The sequence below is a fragment of the Idiotropiscis lumnitzeri genome, chromosome 18 (genome assembly GCF_059441095.1).
Source record: "Idiotropiscis lumnitzeri isolate Australia: NSW breed Sydney's pygmy pipehorse chromosome 18, RoL_Ilum_1.0, whole genome shotgun sequence".
Classification (NCBI taxonomy): Eukaryota; Metazoa; Chordata; class Actinopteri; order Syngnathiformes; family Syngnathidae; genus Idiotropiscis; species Idiotropiscis lumnitzeri.
In genome coordinates this window covers 4,799,076-4,816,838 of record NC_142408.1, presented here as the reverse complement: position 1 = coordinate 4,816,838, position 17,763 = coordinate 4,799,076, and the positions used below count along the sequence as shown (strand labels likewise).

The window sequence follows — 17,763 nt, the reverse complement described above, 5'->3', positions numbered from 1 at the left end:
CTCTGTCGGTGTGATTTATGGCTGGACTTTGCCTCCTTTATTAACATGAAAAAAAAAAAATCTTCCCCCCCCCCGCCCCCCTGTGGCTGCCGCATAATATCTCGACAGGAACTCGAGTTCGAGAGGTCGACGATTACGGCGGTCTCTTCCTAAGCAATACCCGTTATTACTGCCCTCCAGGGAATGCTAACGCAGAAAATCGCTGTATAAAGTATAATAATGCAACGTTGGGGAAAAAAAGCGAAAAGAGAAAGCGCCAGATGTTGGCTTGCTTCATCTGATGTTATTTAGCGAGACAAAAGAGATGTATAATGCAGATTACTCAAACATTTGTTAGGCTGCGAGGCGCTTGCCTTATTGTCACATTTGACTCGGCAACTGGATCAGTTCCACAGCCGCTGTAAAATGAGTCAGAGCTGCACTTTTTTTTTTTTTTTTTAATAGGGGAGCAATCTGCGAAGGCTACAATTCTTTATAGTCTGAAAAAGAAAGAAAATGTTAGTTAGTTATATCAGAATAATTTTATTTATATGTTATGCTCTTGTATTTGTGGAATGTGCCGTATAAATTAAATTTAAAAAAAGTGAATAAAAATTAATTTTGAGAACATCTGTAAAATAGGTTTTTACTTTATTTTAATTAAATGTCCTGAAAAGCCGCAAATGCAAAACATTCGCAGTTCGGTCAAGTTTTGTGTCATGAAAAAAAAAAGCCACAAAAAGGAAAAAAAAAAGAAAAAGCCTTCTTTTGCATTATTTTAGATGGACAACGTCGTCTTTTTGCATTCACTCTTTGTACTAATCAGACGGCCCATTAAAATAACCTTTTCATGTAAAAATAGTATGACAAGTGATGAGACTGTTGATACTGGCTAATTATCTCCGATGTATTCATGCAAATCCGACATCCATACTGTACTTAATGCTTCTTTGCTTGGCATGTCGGAAATTGTTTTTCTCTGACATAGGCGTTTTGTCAACGTGACAGTACACTTTTTTTATTTTTTAAATTTTTTGCATGCGAGGCGACATCTCGAGCCGACTTCCTCGTTATTGTGTCCGCCTCTCGCGGCATTTGAAGTATTAGTCAAGTCATCCTGAACAAATGGGTAGTGGAACAAATGGCTGAAAATGAAAGGTTCATCCCTCATCAAAGCATGAAACCCGATGCTGTCTTGTTTGCGACAGGAGGAGTCGACGTTTTCAACACGCACGCACAAGCCCAGACAGCACAAGGCCAATTCTATTAGGGTTTTCGTTTCATTACGCTTTGCTTAAGTGAATTCCGCATTTTGTCTTCCATGTCCGCGATGCAAAACAAATATATGCAGCTTTTTTTTTTTTTTGCCTGTGCTATAATTATTATTATTATTATTATTATTATTATTATTATTTTGCGAACAGAGGTGATGCAGCATATTCATATTTATATTATTTATTTATTTATTTATTATTTATTATTTATTATTTATTATTTATTATTTATTATTTATTATTTATTATTTATTATTTATTATTTATTATTTATTATTTATTATTTATTATTTATTTGTCAGCAGTAGTAGTAGTATTTATTATTAGTAGTATTAATTCTTATTCTTATTTATTTATTTTTTTCCTTTGCAAATTAAACCCATTAAAATTAATAATGGAAGCTAGACTAAACTTTGAAGGAACGAATGCTACTGGAAGTATAAAGTTAAATGCAAACACCTAACACAATCCCCTCTTGAAGACATCAACATCAATTCCAAGCATGAGCGTGACAACCATTTTAACAATTTAACTGCAAGAAAATCTCCAACCAATTAAAAAGGAAAAATGGCTCAGCAGGATTCAAAGACAACATGTTTCTGGAAGCCCAAAAGCAGACATCAGAAAAAGGAGTCAAGAGCCTTTGCGGGGAGGCTAGGAAAAAAAAAATAAAAAATCATCATACTCGCTATAATGAAAAATATCAAAGTGCTTATTTTGGACAGTTCCAACCTGGGCTTCATTAGACTGAGCACTGGAAAAACAACATTTTCACTCGAGGAAAACAACAAGCGTTTATGATGAAACAAAGCAAACAAAAATGTGACATGCCACAATAAACATGTGAGGGTTATCAGAACTCCAGCGACTTTCATTTGAAGCCGACAAGACGTCGTCATAAAGGGCGCCGGTGTCACCGTCTGCGTTTTTAGAAAGGATGAGTTAAAAAGGAGTTGCGCACAAAAAAAATATTCCACAAAATGAAAGATGTTTTCAACTCAGTGCGAGTATAAATACACATGCAGCAAATCTGGATGGTGTTAACGAAGCTTTGCTTCGGAAAAGGATGAGCATAAGTGATTAAAGGATAAAAAATGATTTTGATCGTGTCGCGATAGATTTGTAATGGTACAGACTAATCAGATTTTTTTTTTGTGGACTGACCTAATTAGGGAAGGGAACGAAATTGTTACCGCCTCTGTCAACAAACACAATGCAGCTCAGTCTCTGGATAGTGGACGTCATGGCAAGCGATATGCTTTAGACAGTTTGTGAAATTCATTTTCGATATAATTCAGTCAAAAGCGCCGCCTCATTAATATCCATTCTCTTTGTATATTAACGCTTCCAACGGGACTATCCTCCCAAATATTGTTTTGTTTTTTCAGATGCACATTTTTATAAATGGCCACATAGATTTTGGTGACAATCATTCACATTTTTTGCTCATTGACCATAGTCGTTTTTTTTTTAAATATTGGTCACATAAAACGTAAAACATTTCTTTAAAATAAATAAATAATAATAAAATAAAACTAAAGCTCACTAAAACTAAACTAAACCAAAGTGTTTTTGAAAACACTAAAACTAACAAACACGCCCTGAAAACTAACTGACATTTCTAGAGCTGCAATGCAACAATAATAAATAATAAATAATAAATAATAAATAATAAATAATAAATAATAAATAATAAATAATAAATAATAAATAATAAATAATAATAAATAAATAATAATAAATAATAAATAATAATACTAGATAATAATAAATAATAATAATAACAATAAATAATAAAATAACAATGGTTGATTGCTACCAGTGTGTAATTTGCATGTTCTCCCCGAGCTTGCGCAGGTTTTCTCCGGTTTATCTGGTTGCTGGCTCATTATCCAAAATGCGAACATAAAAAAAAAAACGATCAAATGCCCATCTATAATGCAGACCAAATTTTTTTTCCCAAAATCTTTTTTTAGTCGTTATTGCATTTGTCTAATTGTAAGTACACATTCGGAAGATGTTGACTAGCGTGTCGCTAACGAGCGCAGACGTAGCTCAAAGACATGAGACGCTGCGCTCTTCCGCATCAATATTTCATGCCCCAAACTTCCTTGCTAATCAGTTTCCTCTTCTTCTGACTTCGAGGACTCATCCGTTCCGTTTTTTTTTTTGGGGCGTGCCATAGATATTTTGAAACAAGTAAAGTGAGCTAAACGGCCGCGCGTGACGACAATACACATCGATACTTCCTGTCGCCTGTTTTTTTTTTTTTGTCTGTCGGCTAGAATAGAAGCACATGATTACGGATCTCGGATCTTATTCTTGCGTTTGGGAAAGCACCTGAAAGCCAAGCGCGAAAGGCGTTGCCATTAAATTGCTTGACAAAAATAGGTTGTCAGTGACATTTAAGCATGATTCAATTCGAACATTTATTTACACTTGTCATCTTGTAAAATCTCCGTCACACACACACCATGCCATGCAATGTAAACCTCATAAAGTAATAATCACCAATGTTCCAATTTCCTCCCCGCCTATGCAGCCTGCCGTGCCATTCGTCTCCTCTTTTTTACGTGCTGTGATAGGTCATTAAAGTGGTCTTGGAGCTGCAAAGTAAAGCACTGAATCATGTCTCCCCATTCCATCTGCTGGCATGCTTAATCTGGGGCACAAGGGCTGGAGTGCATATGGCCGCCGTTTAAGGTTTTATATAACAACTGGCAGCCAGCGGGATTGGCTGGAAATGAATCTGATGCCAGTGAGCTAGATGTGGTGGAAAAAAAAACAAAAAACTGTTTGTTTCACCTTTTTACAGGTGTACTAGTGGTTTGGCCTTTTTGAATGCTGGAATACTCCGAATGGTGCAGAGAGATGAACCGAAATCCCAAACTAGCGCTTGCGACATCATAAAAATTACGATATGTCAGTTTTTATTTGAGCGTAGCTGCACCATTCACAAAAAGAGAGCCCTTGGCAAGAGTTGTCTTTGACTCTTTTTGGCAAAGAGGAATAGTCCCAAAATTGGAATTTTACTGACATTCTTGAGGGGGAAAATGCCTCCAAACTTGTAAAATACTGTGGACTTTTAAAACAGTTGGGGAGGATGAGAGAGAGAGAGAGAGAGAGAGTACGAGAGAGACGAGAGAACGAGAGAGAGAGAGAGAGAGAGAGAGAGAGAGAGAGAGAGAGGAGATGAGAGAGCGAGGAGAGAGAGAGAGAGAGGAGAAGAGAGAGAGAGAGAGAGAGAGAGAGAGAGAGAGAGAGAGAGAGAGAGAGAGAGAGAGAGAGAGAGAGAGAGAGAGAGAGAGAGAGAGAGAGAGAGAGAGAGGAGAGAGAGAGAGAGAGAGAGAGAGAGAGAGGAGAGCGAGAGAGAGAGAGAGAGAGAGAGAGAGAGAGAGAGAGGAGAGAGAGAGAGAGAGAGAGAGAGAGAGGAGAGAGAGAGAGAGAGAGAGAGAGAGAGAGAGAGAGAGAGAGAGAGAGAGAGAGAGAGAGAGAGAGAGAGAGAGAGAGAGAGAGAGAGAGAGCTCAGAACACTCAGAGAGCGATTCTAAATATTAAAAAAAAAAACTACGATGAACCTGTTTTCCACTCCACCTGTCGTAAAACTTGGTCGAAATGCACTCATTGTTTTCATTTAGCATAAACTTGAAATCGGTGAGAGTGCGCCGCCTTTGCACTCTCACCGTATTGATGGATTCGCACATTTGTTTTGAATGACACCCAACTCTGAGAGAAACACCAAAGCTGACTTTTGTGTGTTTTTGTGCGTCATTTCACACATTCTGCCGACAGATAATGTTCCAATCCAATGGCAGCTCCTTACCTGAATGCCTAATCATGCTTCGACGTTTTCCTTCCTGAATATGCTAAGCGAGCTATTGACTCAATGACAGTGCGTCTTGCTTTAGCGCTTCAGCGTGGCAGACAGCTGTAGAAAACCTGGCACTTTTATCCTCGGGCTTATAGGTGCTCTGCCACGGAGTATAGGTGCTCTGCCACGGAGTAACGGAGATTTCTCTATCTCTTGTTTCTTGACGTGCGTCTCGGCGGTCTCTTGAGTCAACGCCGCGAAAGCTCCCACGCAAATATGTTGCAAGCTCAATCTGGCAGATACATTTGTATGTTTTTCACTCCTGTCAAATGTGATTGTTGTCAGCTTAAGGGAAAGTTCAGCAAATGGTGCTGGTGAAAGTGGAACATTTTATAAACTTACCAAAGACGATATAAAACGTCTGATGTACTGTTTTGACCTGTGGTAATCGATGCGGAACTGTCGGATGTTTTGAATGATTTGACTTGTTGAACGAGACGAGCGCATCAAGTGCGAGGTTGTCAAAGCTTTTAATTTGGAAGTAATTCGGTCAACTATTCTGTCTTCACCATTTGCGGAATCGTGTATTGGTGATTTTTTTTTTCTATCGTCTTATACACTGGTGTCAAACTCAAGGCCCGGGGGACAGATCTGGCCCGCAACCAAATTCCAAGTGGCCCGCCAAGGGCAAATCATGTGCTTCAACTTCCGGTTTCACCAAGGCCATGGAGTGTTATTTGCTGATGCAAATGTTTTCTTTGTGTCACTTTCAGGGAATTTGCACGTTGGAAGGTGAGGAATACAGCGATCGAGAGGCGGGACCTGATCCGGAACCCCGTGCCGCTCATGCCCGAGTTCCAGCGCAGCGTCCGCCTGCTGGGCCGTAGACCGACCACCCAGCAGTTTATCCACACCATCATTAAAAAATATGGGACTCACATTCTCATCTCGGCCACGCTGGGAGGTAAGGCAGCTTCACTGCTATGGAAAATGGTTGAGGGGAAAGCAAAAAAAAAAACACCTTCAGGAATGTGCGTAGCCCCTGTTCAGGTCTGCAGAATTTTATTTGCTTCTCTAAAATATTTTTTTCCAATTTATCTACTCAGCTCCGCTATGCATTTGTCAAGCACTTCATTAGTCCTGGAAGAGAAAAAAAATTAATTCCTGGGCTGTCATCACTGATGGCTCAACTACTAACTTGCAACATGACCAAAGGAAATCAAAGGCGGGAACTTTTTTATTTATTTTTTTTAAACATTACATTTGAAGCGGTAAAGCTTATTTGTATTTGTGTCATCTTTTTAGTTTAGTTTTTTTTTTTTTTGCTTCATCCCAACCACCTTTTTTTTATGTAAAATGATTTCTTTAAAACAAGGGCAAAAAAAATCAGACATCTGAAATACAAAAACTAACACATTTAAAAATGCAGTATAGATATAAAATAAAAAAAAATAATTTTGTTTTTGAGGGAGAATCCAATGCCACACATTTGAAGTCACGATTTTTTTTATAAAGTAGTGCATAATTATACACACAATTATTCACACCCTCATTTAAATTGTATTTTATATTTTTTTTGCACCATAATCATCTTCACCATAAAAAATGCGGATTGTCCATATGGGCTTCATTCACATTTTTGGGTCCTTCTAAACCATCCAAACAATGTCTTTTAACCTTGAAGCCCTTTTATCTCAAGTAGCAGGTCAATACACTTGTTCCAATCTCCCTCTCGGGATTGCCCATTAAAGAACACAGTTATAGAGGACAATAAAGGTGCTCAGCAGGCTAGTAATCAAGAAGAAGAGGCTAATTCTCCGTGTGACCACCTACACTTTTTATGCTCTCAAGAGTCATTATACACCCGGGGAGGGAAGAAGTGAATTTTCACAGGCAACTTAAATTTCACTGGTCAAGTGTAAAGTGTGCCATTAGCGGTTGGCCCATTTCCGTGTAATATGGAACCAAATCGAAAGCGAAGAACTGGAGAATACGTTGACATTCTTGGGGGCATATGCGACGTATTTACTTAATGATCTGTTCTATCCGTCAAATGGCTCTTGGGTGTTTATTCTCACCCCCCCCTCCTCCTTTCGAGATAGACATTACTTGTTCTGTACAAAATGTGACATTTACATTTTTTTTCTTTTGTCACTGAACTCATTCACAACTAGTTGAGTTAAAAAAGATAAAAACAGATCTTTGACGACTGGTAGTAAACGAGTTAAGATCTATTTTCCAGTGCACTTTTTTTTTTTTTACTTTATTCTATCCCTTTCACTTTGTTGTTGTTTTCAAGCCCGGAGTTTTAGAATATGAGTCCGTAAAAACTGCAGCACAGCATGGGTTGTGTTTTCACACCTTCAGGCAGCTCCTTTTTATTCATTCAAAGATGAAATTTGCGTCTTTATTAATTTTTAAATTTTTATTTATTTTTTTTAATTTTCTTAATTTTTTAAATGTTTTTCTAATTTTATTAATTTTTAAATGTTTTAAAGTTTTAAAACTGTATTTAATTTATTGTCATTGCGGATTATCACATACATTTTTAAAATGAGTTATCTTGACTACATAAAACGCGTAACTTGGACGATTTATCGACTCTCAAAGACATTTTAAAATGCCAAAAGAAAAGCTAAGCCGTTCACTTAATCATTTTAGACAAACGCAGATTTCTCGTGAGATTTGACCAGTGATGGCGTTCCGCATACTGGAATATCTGCGGGTCAAAACACCCCACAAAAAGCCAACCAAAGTGCAAAATGGAAACCTTTCTAAGGAATTTTATTTTCTCTCACTTTTTGGGAATGCATTTATTCTACATTTTAAGTACTAAAATCAGGATTTATTTTTTATTTTTTTGTGTGTTTTTTTTTAAGCATTGTTAGATCAGATTAATTCATTTCAATGGGGTGAGTTGATTCCGGAGTTTGCTGCGGGAACAAATGAAATTCCAAAGTCAGCTCCCACTGCAAAGGATGAATGACTTTGGTCAAATACTCATGAATTCCTCCGTTTCCCTCCGTCATTGGTCCATTTGGACTTCATCTGACCCGAAGCGAAAGGTTCAATCTGGTGCGGATGCTTCAAAGGGAGAAGATGACGGCTGCTCTGAGATGGGGCAGAACTTGAAAGAATTTCAGACCCTTCAACAAAAAACGGGAAGTCATAACTGACAAACGTATGAAAGCGCTCCGACGTAAACGTTCCACACTTTCTGGTTTGGACCCCTTTTGCGGCTCAGACCACAAACTCGCGGTGTGTACTTTACAGCGCTCATTTCCTGTCCTCCTAACACACACACACACACACACATTTTTGGATTGCGAGGGATTTGGGCCGGTATATAAATGCTAGGGGCTGCTACTGCCATCAAATTTAGCGCGCAGGGCGGAGCGACTATCGTGCTAAAGCTGTTTCAGATGCACCATATTTCATCAAATCGTCGCCCAGCGAGTCTAACACGATCTAAAAATAGTTCATTGCAAAGACCGTTGCAAACCAAAACAGCGGCAGTGAATTACGTGAACATTCTCGCCAATGAATTGAAGTGAGGAGTTGTGTTGAGTTCCCCAAGCTGTATTCAAAATAATTTTATGCTTCATGGAGACAGCGTTTTTAGATTTTAACTTTTCACTGACGTGGCCGCTCCACAATGTTGTGTCTGGTCATATTTATGTCCTGTCCTGTCCTGTCTGTGTTGTCTTGCTGTTTCGCTCCGATTTATACGCCTTTATTTTTACAAACACATTTCCTCAGATGAACTTTTCCACTAAAAGCGACATCATTTTTTTTTTTTTGTCTGAATTTTTAGATTCTGGCGAAAGAGCTGAGTTCAACTCTGTTGCTAACCAAAACAGCAGCGCCTGAAAGGCACATCAACGCCGCACAATTTTCTTGAAGCTTTGTTGACATTTTCGCAGGTTATATTTAAAAAAAATTTAGCAAAGCTCTTCAACGGCTCCCCAATGTTGTGTCCATGCTCGCGTTTTGTAACTTCAGTCCGCTGCATTTCTGCACAGAAGTCCATTTTATTTGGTTTTAAACGCCTCTTTCGCCAAACTCAATTTGGACTATTGGACTTTCAGCAATAAAACAATAATGACCTCACATTAAGAGCCGAGGCGGCTTGAATTGTGTCGCCAACTAAAATGGCAACATCCCTCTTCTGATGTGCGGTTGCTCCACAATGTTGTTCTCTTGATGTTTCTCTGTCATATTTTCGACTCCACAAGGAATATTGCATTTTCTCCGATATAAGAGCTGCTTTGAATAAAGGGGCGGGGTCGAGGGAGGGAGGGGGGGGGCTTTATCTGACAAGTCGCACAGTAGAACTTAAACGCAAGTGATTGATTCAGAGCGCCGAACCTGTTGAACAGAACGAGCGGGTTGTCAAGTAGATTACTCCTTTAGCGTCAACAAGCAGCACAATATAGATTTCGGCTGAAAGGAAAGCGAGCGAGCGAGAGCGAGAGCTCATTCCACTTCCCTCTCGTAAACGCACAACCTGTGATGGGAATCCGAGGTGTTTTCGTTGCGACGGTCCTCTGCGCTCAGCGGCACGCTTTATTGAAATGACTCGGCCGGGGCGTCTGGGGAGGATTGTTTTGCGCGAACGTGTTGGACCCGATCTTGTCGGGATGTGAAAGCGGTCCTCGCTGCTATTTTGGGTCACGTCCCCCACCGCTTTCAGCTCTTTTGTGTTTTTCCGCAGTCAACTTGAAATGCTCAGGACATCGTTGGACTTTTTGGACTTGTTTTGTGTGGAAACTATGCTCTTGTGTGTTCCTTTTTGTGGTCTTTGTAAAATGCATGAAGATGCCACAAGATGGGAAACGGCCTCGCTAATAGGAAAAAAATCATTGGTGTCAAGGAAGTATTATTGAAGTGATGCATCGTAGCTCAGAGCCAATGAATATGTTGCGGTCGACTTTAGCCTGGGTTGTTAGTGGAAGTCACAGTGGCCATTACATTTTGTTGTGAAATGAGTTTTAACTCATTTTAGCTTGTTTTAGGAAAGTAGTTATATGGTCTTTTTATGGGTTAAAATATCAGCATAAGTATTTTTTCAATGAAATATTGCCGTAAATGAATGAGAAGTCTTCCACTGTTTCCGTGCTATATCGCGATTCTGGCGCCCCCACTAGATCACTTTTTTTTTTTTTGTTTTTTTGTATGGCAGGGGTAAAACTATGTGTTCTCACCATAACGTTGAATTTTCAACAACTCGGCATTAGTCCGGAGCACAAGTTTCACTTTGGGCTTCTTCATTCCTGCAAAATAAATACCCGAAAATATCTTATTGGTTCAAGACTTACACTTCCAACATCAGTGGGCCTTTCTTCGATGAAATCAGGAATATTGTTTGTAATGCTTGCTTTTAGAGTGTCCTCATTTTCCACATTCTGCTGAATTATTTTTGCATGTTTCCTAACACCCACTTCTTTATCAATGTGCCTTTCATACATCAAAACATGATTTATTTTTTTTATTCTTGGACTGAATGGAAAAAGGGATCCATTAGCACCTCTCCACTACATTGGCCAATGCCATACGTTTCATCGTCGTATAATTGAAAGCTTCTCAATAAAGTGATGCCCGCATGAAGAAAAAGAGCGAGAGCCTTATGCAACTCGTCCGTTTACAAAAATATGCACGTAGTTACTTGGTGGGGGGGTTTTCAAGGTGATGCACTACATTGTTTTTAAACGGCTTAAACAAAAGGTTCACCCCGACCCATTAATTGTGATTACGGGGAAAGCGGGGTGGGCTGTAGTGGTAATTTATTGCTAGGGTAGAGGCAATGAGCACAAATATTTATGAAGTGTCCTGCAACGGTCGTATTTAATTTGGAAATATTTGTCGTCCGCAGCAGTACGATTGAAGCGGTTTGCGCACATTTTTAACCAATAAAGCGAATACTTCCACTGATATTCATACGTCTCATCTCCCATGTAGTACCAAGACTGACCTGTGAGAGGCGCCAAGTAACATTCAGGCTACCGGTAATTAAAAAAGACAAAGAAATAGCGCAAGTTAGGCTCACTATTTGCGTATCTTGTCACATTTACTTATTTTGCTTGAGGTAAAGGACTTGTAATATATATTTTATGAGCACTCAACACAATCAGTTGCTCGACCTTCAGAGCTCTTGTTTCACGTCCCAATGACGGACTCCGAATTTGCCTGTAAAATGGTAAATTGGCTAGTCATAAAAAAAAACAAAAAAAACGTTCTTTATTATTTTTTTTCTCCGATTACATCTATCTGCATCAAACCCCTTAAAAAAAAATAAAATAAAAAACACCCCCAAACATACACACACTATTGTGCGTGTTAAGGGGATACTTGAAAAATTATTAAATAGAACAATAATAATTATTATGATTTTAATCATGATTTTTAAGCTGATGTCATATTTCCGAATAAAATCTGATGACATCCACCATGCATATCAGCAAAGCGGATCATTTGTCTGCCCGTCCACCAAAATCGTGTTCCACCACCTGCACCACAACTTAGACCTGTTTTCACCCGGTCTAAAGTCTAGGGTACTTTTTCCTCACCCAATTGTCAGGTGCGCCAGGGGCGTGTAAAAGAAAACACACTTGGTCCGGCGAAATGCCCACAGGGCCTCAATGCTCAAAAATCGGGAGTATGGTTAAGAAAATAAATCTTTTCGAGACAGGCCTTTGATGACTTTGATTGCAAGAAAAGCTCAAATTTGGCCCAATTGTCAGTCTGTGTGCACCGCACTTCGGTAGTTTAGCAATTTCCCCGAGGGGCGGGAAAGGAGATTTTATAGTCCAACCAGGCACCGGACTGCTAGTCTCGGTCACCACAAGTTAAGTGACCAATCCACCGGTATCGCTCAGGGACGAATAAAGCATCGGCGAGCGCCGCCGATGTGAGCATGTGTGACACTCTCCAACCTGGTCACGGGCGAGCGCATTTGCCTTTTGGTTGAACCGCAATCTTGGAAAGGCGAGGTCACGTGAGCCTGTGGGATTTTGAAGCGGGGCTGTTTGCTTGTTTGCTCCTCGCGCTCGTCAGAATGAGATGTGGATAAACATGATGTTTTATAGAATGAGCAAAGCGCAAACCTTTTGAGAATGTGTCAACAAACAAATGTATGACATGCAAATCACCAGCGATTGCCGCGCGGCGGGTAAATATTTGGACGTGTTACGGCTCAGTGCATTCACATTTCCCCCCTCACCCGTGTTTGAGATGTCGTTGCTTTACAGCCTTTTTCCTATTCGGTTTAAATACAGTCCCCCAATGGCCATCGTAAATTTTGTGGAAAACGAGAACAAATGTTTATTATTGTATATTATGAGAATGTGCGGAATGGATTTGGGCATTTTATAACAATTCCTCTGGGCTTTTATTTGCGTGTGCATGTGTGCTGATGCTGTGGTTAAAGGCGCTAACAACTGTTCATAAAATAAAATAAAAAAAACCGTTTTATTTCACATTCTTTCATTACTGTCACACAAGTCATGTAGTGGAAATGTAAAAAGAGGCTAACAACGTAATAATAAAAAGTTGAATGCCTCAATTAATGTTAAGTCTGTACTGTAACTGTAAGATCACCACTGCATAACAAAATATAAATAAATAAATGAATAAAATAAAATAAAAAAAATATATATATATATATTTAAATATATATATTTTTAAAAATTTATTTATTTTTTATAAAAAAAATTTTTGGCTAAACTTGCAACACATTTACCTGAATAATATCTCTGAATGAATGTGAAAATATATATATAAGTAGATTTAAATTCCAAGACTGGCTTTATTTGATCCTTGAATACGATCTCAACGGAGTCATCTTTACAGTTGACATTTTTCTTGGAAACAATTCTCAAAACTTTCACGACACGCCAGCAGTGTTGGTGTGCAAGTCCCAGTGGTCACTTGAGCAAGGTGTTTTGTGCTAAAGATGTCCAGCTAATATCAATTAAGACGCTCATTAGTCGTTTGCTCCAATTCGGCTAGACGCAGGCAAAGCGCCAACAAGCTGGAAGAAAAAGCTTCACTTGATTTTATTATTATTATTTTTTTTCCTTCATCAAAGTGATGACAAATTGGTCCGCTAACCTGATATGAAATCCCTTTTTTCATAATGGCAGCGAGATTAATCTAACCTTGGACTCGTTAAGTATTAAAGAAGCATCTTGGCGAGAAGCATGTGCTGAATCTCTCCCACCCCCGTGGTGCCGGCATAAACCCAAACTCGTGGCGCGATGGTAATGCCGGTACATTGTCTGCAACGCACACAATGCATCGGCCAAACAAGCGTGTCAGGCGGCGCATGTTCCTTGCGTTCGATACTCTTTTTTTTTTAAGTGATTCGAACGTGGTCGGTATGCATTGAGTTGGCTTGCTATTTCTGTCATAGCATTGTCCTCGCACATGCGTACGAGGCCTTCCTGTGTCGACGCCATCCCTTTCACGGGAGTAATTCCATCCCAACAGAGAAAAGCTGGGCCCTTTCTGTGCAATTGTGTCCATGCCAACTGAGGATAAAGCGGCAAATGTGTGGAGTTTGTTCCTGAAAAAGTGGGGCATCTGGTTTCTCCGGCTATAGGTTGTCTTTTTTTTTTTTTTTTTGTCTTAATGGCGAAGCATGATTATAAGAGATTACGGAATTGTTCCATCGGCTTTCAGTTTTCGAGTCAGAAAATTGACAAGAGCCAATAAGCAATGTCGGAACATTCTGTTCTGTGTTTGCGTGTCAACCAGTCTAAGGTATGGTCTGCTCTTCACCTGAAGTCTGTTGGGAAATGCTCCAGCTCCCCTAAGCGATAGAAAATGGATGGATGGAAGGCTGTGCGATTCCATTACAGCTTTTCTTTTTTTTTTTTTTAAATAATTTTTTTTATTTACCCCAAAGCTTAAATGGCACATTTACAAACTGGATCCTGTACTTTTTTTTTTTTTTTAATGCACTTCATGGACTATGAGAAGCGCCTGTACATAAGCCGCAGCAACTCTTTTGAGGAAAAAAATAAAAAAATAACGATATACATGCCACACCAGGCTTTCTACGTAGAAAAATATGAGTTATCTACTGCGATTGCACATAAAGGTCCATAAACAGATTGTTGAAACAGTGCCTTTTAACACGGCGACAACTTTGCTAATTAAAACAGAACAGACCCAAGAGAAAACAAAAATTGAGATTTATTTCGCGTATTTTCCGAACTGTAGAGCGCCCCTAGTGGTGAAAGAAAAATCCACAGAAAAGCCGCACCGCTGTATTAGCCGCATGCTTCAAAATCGAGGAAGAAAAGTCGCGTCTTATCGTCTGGAAAATAGGATAATTTGTGCCGCTTGAACCATGTCATGTAAAAATCCACATGCCTGTTAATAATACAGCTGATGTTACACATAATATTTCATTTATTTTAGGGGAGGAGGCACTGACGATGTACCTGGCCAAAAACAAGCTGGACAGAAAGCTTGTCAACGCCACTCAAAATGTGGAAGCCCTCCACCAGCTGGCCTCCTCCTACTTCATCGACCGCGACGGCACGATGAGGAAGCTGCACGAGATCCAGATCTCCACCAATGCCATCAAGGTTGGTTGAATGGGGACTCATTTTTGTGGGCGGAAGAAAATGTGCTCGAAACCGGAAGTTTGACGCGTGTGATTTTCCCTTCGCAGGCCACATAAAATGAGGTCGTGGACCAGATCTGGCCCCCGGGCCTTATGTTTGACACCTGTGCTTTACATTAATAGAATATGTCAAATATTTTTATTATTATTATTATTATTATTATTATTATTGAAAGCATTTGCTGTTGGTTTTCATATTCTAATATGAAACCGCGGTACTCGTTGCACGATGTCTCAATCTAAAGGCAGGATGGAACAAATAACACGTTGTGATTCATTGCACCCGGCATGGACCATATCATGCCACACATGCCGAATCCACTTTTTACCGGTAGAAGCCGAGCGCGAGTGTGAGAAAAATGCTCTAATGCAATGCATGCAGCTGTATGTTGAATAAATAATGATGCCCACGGCTGCAGAACAACAGGCCGTCTCTCTCCAATGACCTTGCCGGCACGTACATTAGTTATTTATTTATTTATTTTTTTTTTTGAAAAGCAATACCATGAGGATTAAAGTTCCTTGTGTCACTGCAGCACGATGAATTATTCTGGGAGCGTGGCTACCGGTGTTTCTTTGACCACAAGCAATTGTCACGTTGGTCAATATTTTCACAGCATTCTCCATGTACAAATTCACTTTTATTCAAGAAATGAATTTGTTTTATCGATGATAGTATATTTTGTGGGGGGAAAAAAAACAAACTCACACAAGCGCCCATTTTCCTTTGTTTTTAAAGAGAAAGCAATCAGTGCTAGATGGAATTACATGACCTACACAAACGCTGAACAACAAGCTGTTTATTTCAAGCCCCGGCGCTCCAAATTATTTCGACTTATTTGGCTTTTCCAAAGTCCCGCAGTCACGCAATTCTTTGATGGAATGAAAGTAGAAATAGACCAAACCGCAGAGAAAATTAAATGTCGCTCTCCTCGCTACTTGTAATCGCCCTCTGTGAATGCAAATCACTTGAAATGTTTCGATCGCCAACGCTGAGCCAAAAGGGGCGCTATCGAACAAACAAGCGAGCATCAGCTTGAAATCACTCATTCGGAATGGCAAAAGCGACAAGAGCACACAGGAATTAAAGTCCGCATTAAAGCCTTTCGTGATGCCAGAACAGGGGTGTCAAACTCAAATACACACCGGGCCGAAAAGTAAAACTTGAACAAAGCCGTGAGCCAGCATTTAATTTTTTAAAAACGATATAAATTCAGATTAATTTTTTTTAATTGAAAAAAATGTAAGTGATTTTATTAATGCAATGCAATGTTCAGTTTTTTAAAATGACTATTATCATTTTCGAATGTTACAATTATCATAAAGAATGTAAAATGGTATTTCGCGGGCCAAATATAATTAGACTGCGGGCCAAATTTGGCCCCCGGGCCAGAGTTGGACACCCATATTCTAGATGGTCACTTTCAGTTGTGCTTAGAACTGTCTGTGTTTGCCGTACGGCGTTAAGCAGAAATGTAAAAAAAAAAAATTGAGTGTTTAAATGCCGGAAAAGGTTGAACTTAAACTTTCTATCGGTGAAAATTCTGTTCATGGAATTTGCTCCTTTGCAAACCACCACACCACAATGGCAGCCTGTGGAAAAGCTTGCTATTAATGAATGTGACCTTGTCAAAAAAAGTAGGAGTGCACTTCGGACTGTGTTCGCGACACCGAGACTTGAACTGTCTCGTTTTTCTCATGACTATTTCCCGGAAGAAGACTTTATTATGCCATTAGTAGTTTAGTCTGCAACCTTCCTCCTCAAGTCCTCATCCCGGCCCTTCATTCAGGTCCTTATCTATTTTTTTTGGGGGGGGGTGAGTGACAAGAGGATTACGGCGCGGTGGCAGATGAGAGTGCAGGTAGCGACGCGTCTAGCGTGGCGAAATTAAGCAAACCTGACAGTGGCTGCTGAGTCAGTTTCAAGACTGGGAGCGGTGTCAAAGGGAGGCTGGGATGGCTCGGAGACAAGACGTGGAATGGGCAGCGTGTTTGCCTGTCAAGTGTGATCGACGTGCGGCGTATGTCACGAGGAATGGCTCGTCTGATTTTTTTATTTTTTTTAGGAAGAACTGCTCGAGGGCGTAGAGCTCCGGTTTAGTCTCCGACGCGTCGGGATCCCGGATATCGTCACATCTGCTGCGACGTAATGAGTCATTTGTAGCTCGTGCTGGATATCGCTCGCTCTTCGAACAGGCTAATGGAGCAGCGAGGCCGATTTTTCTGTGCAGATCGACAAAACCCAGCTGTGTGCAGATCACAGCGGCTCCTTATGGTGGGTTTTGTCTTCTACTAGAACTCCAGAGAGAGCGGCAGGAGCACACATCGGAGCGGTTGGCAGAATACACGGTTGAGTCTGTTTTAATGAGACGTGCCTTTGAGATTGGCGAATATTTTCGGCGTGTTCGCCATGAGAGACAAACGCGGAGGATAAAGTGTGAAGCTTCGTTTAAAGGCTGACTCCTTTTGAAATTGGGCCCGTTTTTAAGTCTGGTCAAGCGTTGTGTAGGAGGATATAAATAATTTATTGAGCTCAAATTTATTTGGGCATGATAAGACTTCTGCAGAGAATTTACCAACTATTAATAATCAGAGTACAGATTTTTATCTCTTGAGTAAATGTTGCATTTTTACTTCTGTTTTGTTTTGATAAAAGAAAATGGAAGTGAATGTATACATAATAATGAAAAAATCATTTAAATTTAATAAAAACAAAAAAATAAAATTAAATAAAAATTAAATAAAATAAAAATATATAATATAATAATAATAAAATAAAAATAAAAAAATTAAAATCACAGTATATTATTTTCATTATCATTTTGAAAACCTAATGTGGTCGTGAAAAAAAATAGGACATATTTGCAATCAACTCCCCCCCAAAAAAAAAAAAAAGATTTTGAAACATTTACTTGCATCCTATTAAAAATAAATAAATAAATAAATAAAAATAAATATAAATAATAAAGGTAAAATAAGCAATGTCCGCCTGGAAACAAGAACTGTGAATTTAGCACCACTCTGGGGAAAAAAAAAAAACTGACTTTTGAAACGTGCGTTTGTGGACG

At 39.4% G+C, this 17,763-nt stretch overlaps 1 protein-coding gene across 2 annotated transcripts in view; it reads left to right on the top strand.

Moving 5' to 3' along the window:
* The window catches only part of brinp1 (BMP/retinoic acid inducible neural specific 1), a 113,574-nt gene that overhangs the window by 54,210 nt on the left and 41,601 nt on the right, over positions 1–17,763 (top strand). For both annotated transcript variants that reach the window (XM_088281659.1, XM_088281660.1), the window contains 2 exons: positions 5,838–6,028; positions 14,488–14,657. In XM_088281659.1, the coding sequence (XP_088137785.1) occupies positions 5,838–6,028; positions 14,488–14,657 (361 nt within the window). The remainder of the gene's footprint in view (positions 1–5,837; positions 6,029–14,487; positions 14,658–17,763) is intronic.